This window comes from Engraulis encrasicolus, chromosome 1 (assembly GCF_034702125.1).
Source record: "Engraulis encrasicolus isolate BLACKSEA-1 chromosome 1, IST_EnEncr_1.0, whole genome shotgun sequence".
Taxonomy (NCBI): domain Eukaryota; kingdom Metazoa; phylum Chordata; class Actinopteri; order Clupeiformes; family Engraulidae; genus Engraulis; species Engraulis encrasicolus.
Window position 1 is genome coordinate 48,386,754 of NC_085857.1, and position 13,782 is coordinate 48,400,535.

The 13,782-nt window shown below is 42.1% G+C and overlaps 1 protein-coding gene across 10 annotated transcripts in view; it reads left to right on the forward strand.

Annotated features, from left to right (window-relative positions):
* The window catches only part of LOC134453587 (gastrula zinc finger protein XlCGF57.1-like), a 52,718-nt gene that overhangs the window by 11,328 nt on the left and 27,608 nt on the right, over positions 1-13,782 (forward strand). For 5 of the 10 annotated variants that reach the window (XM_063204400.1, XM_063204407.1, XM_063204420.1 and 2 more), the window contains exon 6: positions 12,022-12,135. In XM_063204400.1, the coding sequence (XP_063060470.1) occupies positions 12,022-12,135 (114 nt within the window). Of the gene's footprint in view, positions 1-970; positions 3,226-12,021; positions 12,136-13,782 lie in introns of those variants that run through there. The other 5 variants (XM_063204387.1, XM_063204370.1, XM_063204392.1 and 2 more) reach the window with 2 other exon arrangements.

Below are 13,782 nucleotides of genomic sequence, written 5' to 3' on the forward strand. Positions count from 1 at the left end.
TTCATCAGCTTTTTTATAGGCTACTAAAACATGTGTGGAGAAGAAACATTAGGCCTTCAATTAACTTGAACCCTGTCAGTATGCATGATTTCCATAGGTCTACAGATCAGTTATTCCTTTCCACTGCTTACACTATGTGTCTTCCCTAGGCTGCACTATACAAGCACATTAGTCATATAATAATAATATATAATATAATAAATTACATGTGTTACATTTCGTTATAGCAAGGTAATATCATCAGTAATATTATGACATCCCACCATGTGTGGCGGTCTTATTTTTATCATCAGAGGTCTTAAAAAGGATATTAAATAGTATTATACCACGGCAGGCTGGAATGTCCCATTGCGATGCATTATATCAGGTGTTGATTAATACGTAGTCCCACTTTTCTGACCGTATAACTACTGTACCAATGCACCAAGGCATGTCCTTAAGTTAAAAAAAAGTTTTGACACATTACACGCTGAATGGACATATGTCACTTCACACGTCTGGACACAGCCATGGATCATTGTAAGAACAGTGATACCCTGGTCCTAATCGCAGGCTATTTAAGCCTAATCAAACTTAGTACATTTTGACTGAAAATTCCATAAAGACACTTGGCAAAACGCATGTGTATATCCACACATGATTGTCTTGGGAAAGGTCATACATAGCTGTAACAAGTTCCCCTTTGACAGCATTTCAGAAAAAAAAGATGTTCTAGCCCCAAGTTCTTGGCAGTACATTACAAAATCTTCCTGTGGATTCTACAGAGTCTCTACTTTCAATTGGTACCAGCTACTTAAAGTATGCAGACACAGGAACCATTAATTAGAAATTGTGCAAAACCTTAAACTCTAAAATCGCTCCAAAGCTTAAGAGGTTATACGGCCACAGTATCCTCAATTATCCCTTACTTATATTTGGTGATCAAAAATGTGCAGATGTCCTGTTGAAATATATATATTTTATATTGCAGGTGATGCCGAATGGATCCAGTCTAATGCAGGAAAAAATACAGATGAGAGCAGATACACAAAAAAGAGAGGTCATTTTAACATGCACCGCTTTCAGTGCTCTGACTGCGGAAAGAGCTTTGCTTACATGGGAACTCTCAAGAGACACCAGCTGATCCACTCAGGAGAAAAGCCTTTTCACTGCTCTCAGTGTGGAAACAAGTTCAGTCGAATGAGTAATCTCAAAGCACACCAGCTTATTCATTCCGGGGTAAAGCCTTTTCATTGCTCTGATTGTGAAAAGAGTTTTGCTCGCAAGGGATCTCTCTGGATACACCAACAGATCCACTCAGGAGAAAAGCCATTTCAGTGCTCTGACTGTGGAAAAAGGTTTCGTGCAAAGGGCTCTCTCAAGACACACCAGGTGGTTCATTCGGGTGAAAAGCGTTTTCAGTGCTCTGACTGTGAAAAGACCTTTTCCTACAAGGGAGCTCTCAGGAGCCACCAGCTGATCCACTCAGGGGAAAAGCCATTTCAGTGCTCTGACTGTGGAAAAAGGTTTCGTGAAAAGGGCTCTCTCAAGACACATCAGGTGGTTCATTCGGGTGAAAAGCCTTTTCAGTGCTCTGACTGTGGGAGAAGTTTTAAACTAATGAGCCATCTCAAAGAACACCAGCTGGTTCATTCAATGGGAAAGCGTTTTTTTTGCTCTGATTGTGGGCAGAGTTTTACTCGCATGGGCCATCTCAAGGCACACCAGCTGGTTCATTCAGAAAAGCCTTTTCAGTGCTCTGACTGTAAAAAAAGGTTTAAACTAATGAGGCATCTGAAAGAACACCAGATGATTCATTCAGGGGAAAAGCCTTTTCAGTGCTCTGACTGTGGAAAAAGTTTCAAACTAATGATAAAACTCAAGTCACACCAGCTGGTTCATTCAGGTGAAAAGCCTTTTCAGTGCTCTGACTGTGGGAGAAGTTTTAGTCGATTGGGTAATCTCAAAGAACACCAGAAGATTCATTCAGGGGAAAAGCCTTTTCAGTGCTCTGACTGTGGAAAAAGTTTCAAACTAATGAGTTATCTCAAGTCACACCAGCTGGTTCATTCAGGTGAAAAGCCTTTTCACTGCTCTGACTGTGGGAGAAGTTTTAGTCGATTGGGTAATCTCAAAGAACACCTGAAGATTCATTCAGATGAAGAGCCTTTTGAGTGCTCTGACTGTGGAAAACGTTTTAAACAAAAGGTTAGTCTCAACTCCCACCAGAAGATTCATTCAGGGGAAAAGCCTTTTCTGTGCTCTGACTGTGGAGAAAGTTTTAAACTAAAGAAACATCTCAAAGATCACCAGAAGATTCATTCGGTTGAAAAGCCTTTCCGGTGCGCTGACTGTGGGAAAAGTTTTAGTAAAATGAGCCATCTCAAGTCACACTTGAAAATCACGTTTCATTCAGGAGAAAGGCCTTTCCAGTGCTTTGACTGTGGAAAGTGCTTTACTTACACGGGAGCTCTCAAAGTACACCAGATGATTCACTCAGTGGAAAAGCTCTGACTGTGAGAAAAGTTTTACTCAAATGAGATTTCTCAAACAACAACAGGTTATTAATTTGGGGGGAAGCGTTTTCAGTGCTCTGACTGTGCTCTGAAAAGGAGCTTTCGTCTTTTGTCTACGCTCAAAACCCACCGACTGCTCCATTCAGATGAAAGGCCTTTTCAAGTCCCACTGTGGAAAAAGTTTGTCAAAAAGGCCATCTAGAGACCCACCAAAAAAAATATTGCAGAGACAAAATCAAGGTAATGCTGTAAATGTAAAGGACAAGTGCACTATTTACTCTGAACTGTCTGAAATGTTTTAGTCCCCCTTGCAGTTTTTTTTAATGCTTGCTCCTGTCACCGACCGTTATTTGGCTAATTTGGATTTCCAAATGTAAGTCCAAATTCGTTCTTAAAAACCACCTTAAACATTTGTTTTCATCTCACTAAGTGGTTATGGGTGTTCACTGCCATTTCCCAACAGGTTTGAAGGCAAAACATGCCTTTTTTCAGTTTTGATTTGCCAATGCCAATGCGAATTCCCCAATTCATGTTTTTTTTTTAGCTGGAAGACCAACGTTTATAAAAAGAGAAAAAATAATGATTGGAATAGTTAAAAAACTGGGCCATGAATCTACAATCCATGACAGTTTAACATTATTGATGGAATTATGGAAATAAATCGACTTTTTCATGCTATTCTAATAAAAAGGCCTGGAGCTGTAGATGGCTAGAAAGCCATTTTGTTTGAGTATGAGTTATTAGGATGAGTTTTGTACAGTCTTACTTTTTTTATGTTCTTCATTGGTCCCTCGTTGAGCTACTTTCTACGGGCTGCCTCCTCACAGAGTACATTTCACACTTAGTGCCTTTGCAATCCCTGCCAATAAAGCCAAGAGCTGTACTTTTCCCGCCGTCCTCGGGGGCATGTAAAGGCAGCGTGCACCTGTGCACATTCTCTTTGTCCATTTCACTGTCTTGATGCACCGTTTTTCTTGCCTTCCCGTAGTTTAAGTGTACGACTACAACCTTGCCTGGGTGGTAACGGTTAAGGACGCTGAATTACAAAAGTACATTTGTCTACCTTAACTCCCGGACTATCTTCGAAAGCAGTGGATTTGGTAAGTGTTGGAGACTAGACCGAGGACAACGTTGTTTTCTGCTGGTCTACCATCTTGCCTGGGGTTGCTACGGCTGGTGCAGAGTGTGACTGGAGTATAGCTTTTCTTATCTCGCTTTTCATCTGCCCTCTCGCTTATCCAGAAAAGCGAAGGCTGTCACCAGTCGGAGGTTTTACGCCTTTCCCCCGGTGGCCATTTTAATGGCAGTTCTGCACATCTCGGAACGCCTATCTCTGCTGTTAGTTGCCCTGCGCTGGTGTGGACGACCATGTTTGGTGGAGATTTCAAGCTTGCTGGTGGGAGAGTTTTGGGAGCTGCCCTTGAGGAGGGACCTGCTTTCCCAGGCCCGTGGTGAACTCTTTCACTCACACCTTCAGCTCTGGGCTCTGTGTGTGTGGCCCATCCAAGGCTAAAGTGGTATGCAGGACCCCACTTCTCCTAGGTGTCTGCTGTGTGCGGCAAACCTGCGGGGTAACCTGTCAATCAGTGCTTACGATTGGGAGCGCTTGTAACGCCCGTACAGAGTAGCTGAAGGAGGGGCCGAAGAAGAACAATAGGACATTTTTATGTCCCCTGTTCTTCGAGGGACTCTCAAGTTCTCCCTTTTGTTGAGAAAGCTCATTAAGTTGAAGTCATCAATGACAACCCTGACATTCATAATTCACTATGAGAATTTTCAAGTGCTGTGCTGCTGCACATGGCTAAAACGGACATAGCATAAGGGAGGGTGCTAGACATTTTGTCAACAAAACAGCACATTGATGCATGTTGATTAAATGTAACAACCATCAATGCATTTTCAAGTTGCTCGAGAAATAAAAAAAAAACAGAGTGAACAATCCAACTTATCTGTCTGGCGATGAAATTCGAAGTAAGAGTTTTGGCGCAGTGTGTACGGATATGGCCAAGAGTATTTGTATTATCCCCCAATGCATACATACTGTAAAGCGCCATAGAGTGGACGCTGACCGTAACCTACTGTAGCACTAAGCAAACAACATAGAAACACAATTCTTGTGTTAAACAAGATGGCAGCATCGCAGACACTTTGCAAGGTGTACGCAGAGAGGGTAGAGGGGTAAAGGGCGGGTTATACTTCCTTTCAGTGCCACGGAGTGAGCTTGTCCCAGCCATGATGCAGTTCATTTTGGTTTATGCCCTGTTTTGAAGCGCGGTCTGCGCGATGTCATTTCACGATCAAACTGCCTTCAATACAAAGAGTAACCTAGACGTGTCGGTTGTTTTTTAGCTTCACAGACTCGACAATTAAAATGAAACATTACATATTTATGTCACATGCATTTTTGATCGCACTGGCAGCCAGTGCGTAGTTTGGAACAAAGAAGTGGCTCATAATTTGCGAGGATAGGTCGCACGAAGCGGATTTTCCTCGACCTCGGAACACTGTTCAACTGTCCAAATAACTTCGGCTCAATTCGAAACAGCGTCGCAACTTGCAAGCGCACGTGTTGTCTTTGGTTCGTGTAAATAAATCAAACGACCAAGCACGGACAACTTATTTGAGGAAGAGCTCACAGTCCGTAGACCGACGAAGGTTAGAACAAGGAAGTAGCTTGTTCTCTCGACTCGAGGACAGAGCAGGCTGGTCGAGAGGACCAATCAGAGACCTATTTTCGCCCTTCACGCCGTCGCTGTCTGCATTATCCCTGCGTCGAGACACAATTTCGGGGAGGTGCCACAGAGTACCTGCGTGATGGGGGGGGGGCTTCACTCCGTTAACTGCGTGGCTCACTGCATCACGACGCAGGGACGCTGATCTCGAGGCATAAACCACCCTTAAGGGGTGCAACAGTGACGTCACCGGCGCAAGGCAACAGTTCCGGACCGTTATCAAAAACATTCTTGGGTTGGAGCCTATCTTGTCGTTGTGACTTAAAATGTGCAGATGATGACATAAGCTTTTTACTGCCTGTCTTTCTGCCTGTGGTTTGAATTAGAGATGCACCGGATCCGGCAGGATAATAGGGTTTTTCACAGGATCCGGATCCGGTTCCAGGATTCAGGATCCGGTAGCCGAGGCTTTTCAGTCAAAATAGTTTGAGCCAACGTGATAAAAAGGGTCCACGTGTGCAAGTAGGCTATGTGTTTCAACCCTTTCGTAGGATCCGGTATCCGGTTCCGGATCCGGCAGGATCTTAAGCAGTGGATCCGGTATCCGGCAGGATCCTAAAAATCAGGATCCGGTGCATCTCTAGTTTGAATGTCTGTTCTACCCATCACAGAGCTCCCAAAATCGCACATAATGGTGAATAGTTGTGAGAAATACAAAAACCCCAGCAAAAAACAGGTTTTTACGTTTTGGGAGCACTAAATGGGCATGGGCAGTAAAAACGGGTTTTGTACGTGACTTTTGAGTCAATGTGTTAAGCACAGGTTTGGACATTCCCATAGACGGCCATTCTATGGCCAGTTGAGACAAAATCCAAATAAATGAGACCGCAGCAAACATCAAAATAAACAATGAGGGGGACTATCAAAATAGTTCATTTGTCCTTTGAGAGTCTTGTTGTAAAATGACTTAAACATTTTACTTTTTAAGCCTATTTGAAATGACTAGATGTGTGTAAATTCTTGCCATTCAAATATTTTGAGAACATGCTTTTTAAAATGCAAGGCAATGTACAGTACAAAAATGTAAATTCCCTAAAATGTTCCAAAATGCATTTAAGTTATTTTGCAATGAAGCTCTTCAGATTGACATTTATATTAACAACAGGTAGTGTTCTAAATGTAGACATTACATTACATTACACTTAGCTGACACTTTTATCCAAAGCGACTTGCAGACATTACACTTATGGGGTATTTGTTACAGTCCCTGGAGCAATGTAGGGTTAGGTACTATTACTCTAAATTGTTTTTTCCTCAGTCTATACTGAATTGTTTTCAAAAAAAATCTTGAAAAGTGAGGTTTTCCTCACCCCTTTTGGCACCAGGGACCACATCTGCATTCCCCGATCCTTGTGACTGTAATGCCACTTGCTTTTGGTCTAAACTGTCTGATTCCTGTGAATTTTATGCCATTTTAGTACTTTGACAATATAGCTTTTGCCTTTACTTGTCTTCTTTTTCAACCTACCATATTAGATTATTTCAGTATTGTTTTATTTCTTTTTTTATTTTCATTTTCTTTCATTATTTTTTACTATAGTTGTTCATCTAACTGTTGAGCGCATTGTGCTGCATGTCTTGTATGAATGGTGCTACAATGGCTGCAGAATGTAAATAAATGCATAAACACAGGAAAGTTCATACTTGGAAAATGTTCATATATGTAGGCCCAGGTGTCTCTTATGAAGCAGCTTTCAATAAAACTATGTGTATTATCCCTGACCCGTTTTCATGCCTGCATTCTTGAATCTATGAAACGGTGGGTGTGGGTGTGGGTATTTGTATGTGTGTGTGTCAGGGTTGCCTGAAAATGCTCAAAACCCGCCTGGAAGCACCAAATCCCGCCCAGTCCTATTGATTTCTATGGCCAAATATTAGACAAAAAAAATGCCCAAGTGCCATTTTTGCCCGCAGACAGCCATCCTAAGTAGCCCAATTGGCAACACTAGTGTGGGTGTGTGCGCGCACGCGCACAATTGTGCATGTGCGTCAGCCAGGCCACACCCTTCTAGTTACGCAACACCTTCAGCGTTGCCTTTATAAGGGAATTCACCTCTGGTCATTGTGTGCTGTTATTACAGATAATTTATCCTAATTTTGCATTTTACGTGAGAAAAATCAAGTAATTTGCATTATTTGGTTTCATTAAATACAATTATGTGCTGGACCGGGATTGTCAAGGCTATTTTAATGTACTCAGTTAACCAGAATGCACTGCGGGTAACTAAGCGAATAAAAAGCGAATGGAAAAACAAACTGTTGAGAAGTTCTGCTCGTGTTGCAACTGTCGCTGTCCTCAGATTAGTGCTGAAACGGAAAATGAGAAGGTAGCCTAACCTTAAATTTAGCCTATTTAACCCTGTGAAACCTGAACCATGAAAGCAATGAGAGAAAATTCTAATTTTTTGGAATTTGCTTCAATATTGGTCCCTTATAAGAAATGTAAAAAAAAAATAATCTAAATTTTGTTAAGGTCACGGAGATATTTGATGCATCATATATGATGCATCAGGCTTTAAAGGGAATGAAAATTCCAATTTCATGACCATTGAAAAATGACTTTTAATGCATTTGCATCTTTTTTTTTATTTAAAAAAGTTGTCAGACAATTTAATTTGAGGATTATCTTTAAATATTTAGTGAGATCCTGCCATTTTTTAAGCCTATCCTTGTTTTAGCAGGACCATATTTTACATTTCCCACAGCCTGGTTGGGTAATTTTTTAAAATCTATGTAAAAACATAGCTGATCGAATGCTTAAAGGAACAGACCACCCTTTTTTGATTTTCACATATTTGCAGTATTTCCCAGCATTGTTCATGAATGTGCATATCATTTTCTCCTCTGTGTTTTCAGTACTTAGATTTATTGGATCAGAATTATTAGCATAGCTTAGCATAATCACTGAAAGTAACTGGTATCTTTAGCATCAAGCCACAAGTGATCACTGGACCGAATTAAATTGCTGTTTTACACTCTGGTGAATGTTACATTCATTTTAAAGTGGTTTAGAAGTACATTTGATGGTGTTTTATTTTGTACCATAGACTTGCATTGCTATGCCTTATTTGGGTATACTGTCAAACGGGGCAATGCAAACACATAGACGAAAATTATATGCACGTTCATGAATAATGCTTGGAGATACTGCAATTATGTGAAAATCAAAAAAGGGTGGTCTGTTCCTTTAACAACCTATTTATGAGTGTAATATAGATCATTATTCATTTTTGATGTGTAATTTGAATATATGGGTCCATTACTACAATTGGACCATTTCTCCATTCACTTCAATGCATTTTTTACGAGATCATAATTTCAACATTTTGCATTACATTTTCAAAATCGCAAGTAAAACGTGTTTCTTAAGGCAATGTCTTTGTCTTGAAGTAAAACAACTTGTGTGTTTTGTTAAACGATCGTCGTGGTATGCTTTGTAAGTTTCCCTATGGAGCAAATGCATTGATGGCTGACTTCCTGCCACCGCCGGATGGTGCTTATATGTCTCATCAGTTTTAGCACGATCTCTCTGCAACACGGTGTAAAAATATAAACTCTTCCTTGATTAATTGCACAAAGCAAGTGTTCAAATTAAAGGATGTAGAGTTATATTTCGGAAATTTGTACACAAACCTTTTGCAATTTGTCGATATCTCAGCGTCGGTCAGGGAAACCGCTTCTACTCCATTTTTGCATTTTTCGCCGAGCTGTGATCAACTTGTTGTTGACCGCTGCTCTCTTGTGGCGGTTTCCGCGTACTGCAGGACGTTTGGAAATGACACGCAGGATGTTTTTGAGATGGATTTTTTTTTGTGTCAGCGTGGAGAGGGCTTTGAATTTGATGAGACATATATGATGCATCCGGCGCGATAGGGTTAAAATGTTGTGCTCATTAAAGGATAGTTCCGGCGTAAAATGAAAGTTTCACCATCACTTTCCCATGCCACATAATGTATCTAATGATGAGCCATTCCGGGCAATGCCGCGCCGTTATGGAGTTAGCTAATTTTAAGCTTTTTGGTGAAAAACGCAGCCAATGCATCACGGCGGGGCCAATTATAAGCCTATTATTTTCTGATGTTTCCCCGCTATAAACAACTTCAAAAACGCTACACACTTCATCACAAAGGTCTCGTCAATCAAACCGAGGCACAGAGAAGGTCATCGGACCACACATTCTTTCACTGGCCAGTGTTTTCAGAGCATAGGTGTCTCACTGTTGCAACTCTCTGACCCGGATGCAGGCTATTCAATCAGGTGGCTAGGCAGGCTAAACATGGTCCGCGGTTCTTACACCGGCTGCGACCGTAAAATGAAAAGCTGGAACCCCGACCGTTTTCACCGACTGCCACTGTCTAAACCAGCCATATTACGGGAATGGCTAATAGCATTAGAAGTGGACGAAACTGACGTAAAAACCCGGAGGGATCGCTACCGTGTGTGCAGGCAGCAGATTTGAAGAGTTGCATGGAGAGTACAGGTAGGCAGACTACTCTTACAAAGTAATTACAACACGGTATAATATAACATTATGATTTATAATCTGCTAAAAACGCTGCAGCCCGCCCCCCTCAGCACTGTCTGCTCATTGGTTCACAGACTTATTCTCCAGTTCACAACAACATTACTATTGGCTCAAAGGCTTGGCTGTCGTCGCTCTCTGGAGGAGTCCTGTCACAGCGCTTTGTTGAGTTTAGCGACTTCATAAAAATATCTCGATATTGCAAAATTACTCATCGTCAAAACAACATTCACTAGAGGTGCTCCGATTGCTCGGCAGCCGATCATGATCGGCCGATAATGGCCAAAAATAGCCTGATCGGTGATCGGAAAAACATGCCGATCAAAAAACCGATCCAGAGATATTAAATTCCTCACGCAACCATTTTGCCTTTACATCTGGTGCTGAATGCATGTAGCCTAGGTGCTGGCTCTGCACAGCTGCTGCACCAAAATAAGGCATCTTTACTTGTCTTTAACTTTTTGGAATTCCCTCCTTCATTTTCACCATTTATAATCATATCTGCATCAACAATGATGTGATTTTCCGATCCATGCGCCGTTTAGACGCTTGTAATTTGTGAATGACGTGTCAGTCACGCATGTTCGCTATTTTGAGTTACAGCCTGTCAGCATGCAACAACTAAACGTTTCCAAAACAATCATCAACGGTATTGTTTTTAAAGTTGTAGCCTAATGGACAGCCAGGTCATTAGTTTGTAGTCGCTGCAACACCAAACAGCAACAGAGGGAGAGTGGACGGTGAAACTCAATGATTCTGTGCAGGGAATTCTATGACAGTGTTACAAAGAAAGAGCTTTCCTCGCAGACACGCTGTGTTGCGCGTGTTGCCTGTTCTTTTAAGTGAAGTTTTTTTTCTTGTTTTGTGTATGTAGAATCTCAAGTGTTTCAGTCACAATGTAATTTGCGATAGACTACTTCTCGCCAGTTATCCATTTTACGTTATAACCTGTGAAGTTGCCTCGGTCAGCACGCGACAAGTTCACGTTGTCCGCACAAGCATGCCAACGTTATTGTTTTCAAAGTTGTAATTGACAGTCAGTCGATTAGTTTGAGAGTCGCTGAAACGCCAAACGGCGACAGGTGAGGGGAGAGGGAGAGAGCTCAGTCTCAGAACGGCGGAGCACTGCAGCTGTGGACAGTGAGTGACAGAGAAGGGAGGGGCTCTCCTCACGAGGCTGCTCATTTAAAGCGACAGGGTTTTTTATCGTATGCAGAAGACGAGAGACTGAGATCCAGGTGTCTGAGCTTCAATTCAATCTTAAATAGTTTAGTAATTATATGCAATAACTTATAAATTGATTAATACTGTAGACTTACTTGTAGGCTATATTACCAACACTAGTCTGAAAGAGCTGAAAGATGATAATAATAATAATAATAATAATAATAGCCTAATAATAATAATAATAATAATAGCCTAATAATAGGCCATTGTGAAAGCGACATGTGCAAATTAAGATTGATTGGTTTATGGCCAGAAATGGTATTCAATAAGGATAATTAATAGGCTATTAAAAAAATAGGAAATAATTTCTGTGATCGGCAATGATCGGTGATCGGCAGATAAAGATTTTTGGTGATCGGTATCGGTGATCAGGCCAAAAAAATGGTCATCGGAGCACCTCTAACATTCACGATAACTTCGCAGACGATATGTATCGCCCACCCTTAATGGGAAATGATGGGCAGTTGCATGAAGGACGCCATGAGTGTGTGAAGCGCTTCCCGAAGGGGAAGGCAGTGTGATGGAGTGAACATCACTAGGGTTGTGGGTGTGTTCTGACTTGTCACGCCAACGAGCGTGGCTCTTTGGTGTAGCGGTCAGAGCCCAAGTTTACTACCCCAGAAGGTCTGGGTTCGAGTCCCAGCTGGGCAACTTTACTCTCCTTCACTATAGGCAAGAATGCAATTTCATTGTTTACAATGTGCAGTTTTCACTTGTGTGCTGTGGAGTGCTGTGTCACAATGACCATGAATGTTGAAGCTTCCCAATGGGCTTTCGCATCACTTAAGAGGCATTTGGTGTGTGTTTGTGTGTGTGGTACTGTCCCCCACGATGGCGCTGTGCATCTACGTTGGCAAACTGAGTTTTATGCGTTTCCACAGGCAAGCAGATTTCCACCCCCTAACGCTCGTGGGCACGCAGATAAATTGTGGAGAAAAAAAATCGAACATCTGGGTTTATGATTAGAACGTTGTCGTGGGCATGTAGCCTAAGTCAGGGGTCGGCATCCTTTGTCTTTAACTCTGACTGGATCTGTTTTCTCCAGCAGCGGAGATCTCAGTAACATTGAAAACGGAGGAGGATGAAGAGATAAAGGAGGAGAAACAGGAGGATGAGGAGATGAAGAAGGAGGAGGATGGAGGAATGCACACTTCAAACGGTATGGACAAACCTCACTACAATCTCTGTACTCGTACAAGTACGTTTTAAAAACAACCATGTACTAGCCTGGTCCTGACCATCCCATATTACTACCATTTCATTTCGTGTTCATGGCCTGGAGGTTGTTTGGTCTGAGGCGGTTGCAGGAAGCGGGAAGGACATTTTCGGGAAAATCAGGATTGCGTCTCTAAGTTGTTGAACAAACATGTCTGACGTCTATCTGTTAAACGGTCTAGGACCGTTTAGCAGACATGTCTGAACATCCTACCGTAGAATGAAAATTACAACATAGGACTGTTTGTCAGAACGCCGGCCAAATCCTGCCGCTCAACATCGCTCCACAGAAAACAGGTAGCAGACGTAGTGTGGAGCTAATCTCTTGGCGGAAGTACGTAGGATGGTGAGCGACGCTACCTGTGTACAGCATTTTCCATATTAATGTATTATCAGTAGTGTCTCATTGAATTTTTTGTAAAGGCATTTCTGGAAGCAAGAGCTAGTTTTGGAAGCAAGCCTGGGATATGCAGTCATTGGGGTCATTCGTGTTGAAGCAGTCCTGTGGTAACTGAGCACAACACATGCGCAATACAAAATTATGATGCGTGGTGGTTAGAAAATTTTAACCAGAATGCATTGAAATGCCGAAGTGGAAAAAGGACTTTTTTCCCCATCCCGATTGTCTAGTGCAACGCCCTCTAGTGGAGTGGCGGCCTTATTACTTGCCTATACTGCTTACGGGAAAGGCCAGCTGTGGCCAAGTTTATTTACTATAGCAAGTGCAAGAAAAAGCATGAGGTAGTTTGTCACATAGTCAGGGTGCCCGCGGGGTAGTAAAAAGTAGTAAAAGGTAGTAAATGAAAATGTCCAAAATAATGACAAGTAAAAGGTAGTAAAAGGCAGTAAGCCACATCTCACCTGGTAGTATTTTTTACGGACTCTCTACAACATGGTCTCATGTGTTTTCTAAATTGTTTACTTAACCTTTAGTCCGTGATCTCGAATCTCAGCGATTTTTTTTTTATGCAGCTGCAAGGACCCGGTGATAATAGGCCTGTTGCGTCCACTGATTTAGCATTGTGCTAGTTAACGGAGTGACAGGCGTCAGTCTGACATCAGCGCGACAGAAGCCGTGTGGCATTTGGTACGGTCTGCAAGACGACTATAACCTGGTTGGATGTGAAAGCTCTGACAAACGTAATTTCATGAATTCCATGACGACTATCTGTTTGAGATTACCCGTTAGTTTGTTCATTATAAATTCGCCTCGACCTTCATGATAGCTAATGCAATCGGAACTGAGCCCGAGGGTAATGAAGGTAGAAGCGGTGGAAAATTGGTGCGTTACAAATGTAACATACATCGAGCGAGGCGGATGGATGTTTTTTCACCGGTGCAAACAGCCATCAGTAAACCAAAATTAATTGCAAAAACAATTCCTTAGTAAAACAAAACAAACCCTAGTCCTATTGGCCCATCATATAATAAAAAGTCTTTGGGACTGCGGCCAGTCCTTCAACGACGCTTAACTAGCTTTCCACCCCTTGGTCCGTGCGCTGAAAGGCAGTCCGACGATTCAGAGTAGAATATTCGCCTTTGCTAAACAATCCGACTCGCGAGGTGGTGCGCTCAACCAAGGCAGGGAGTT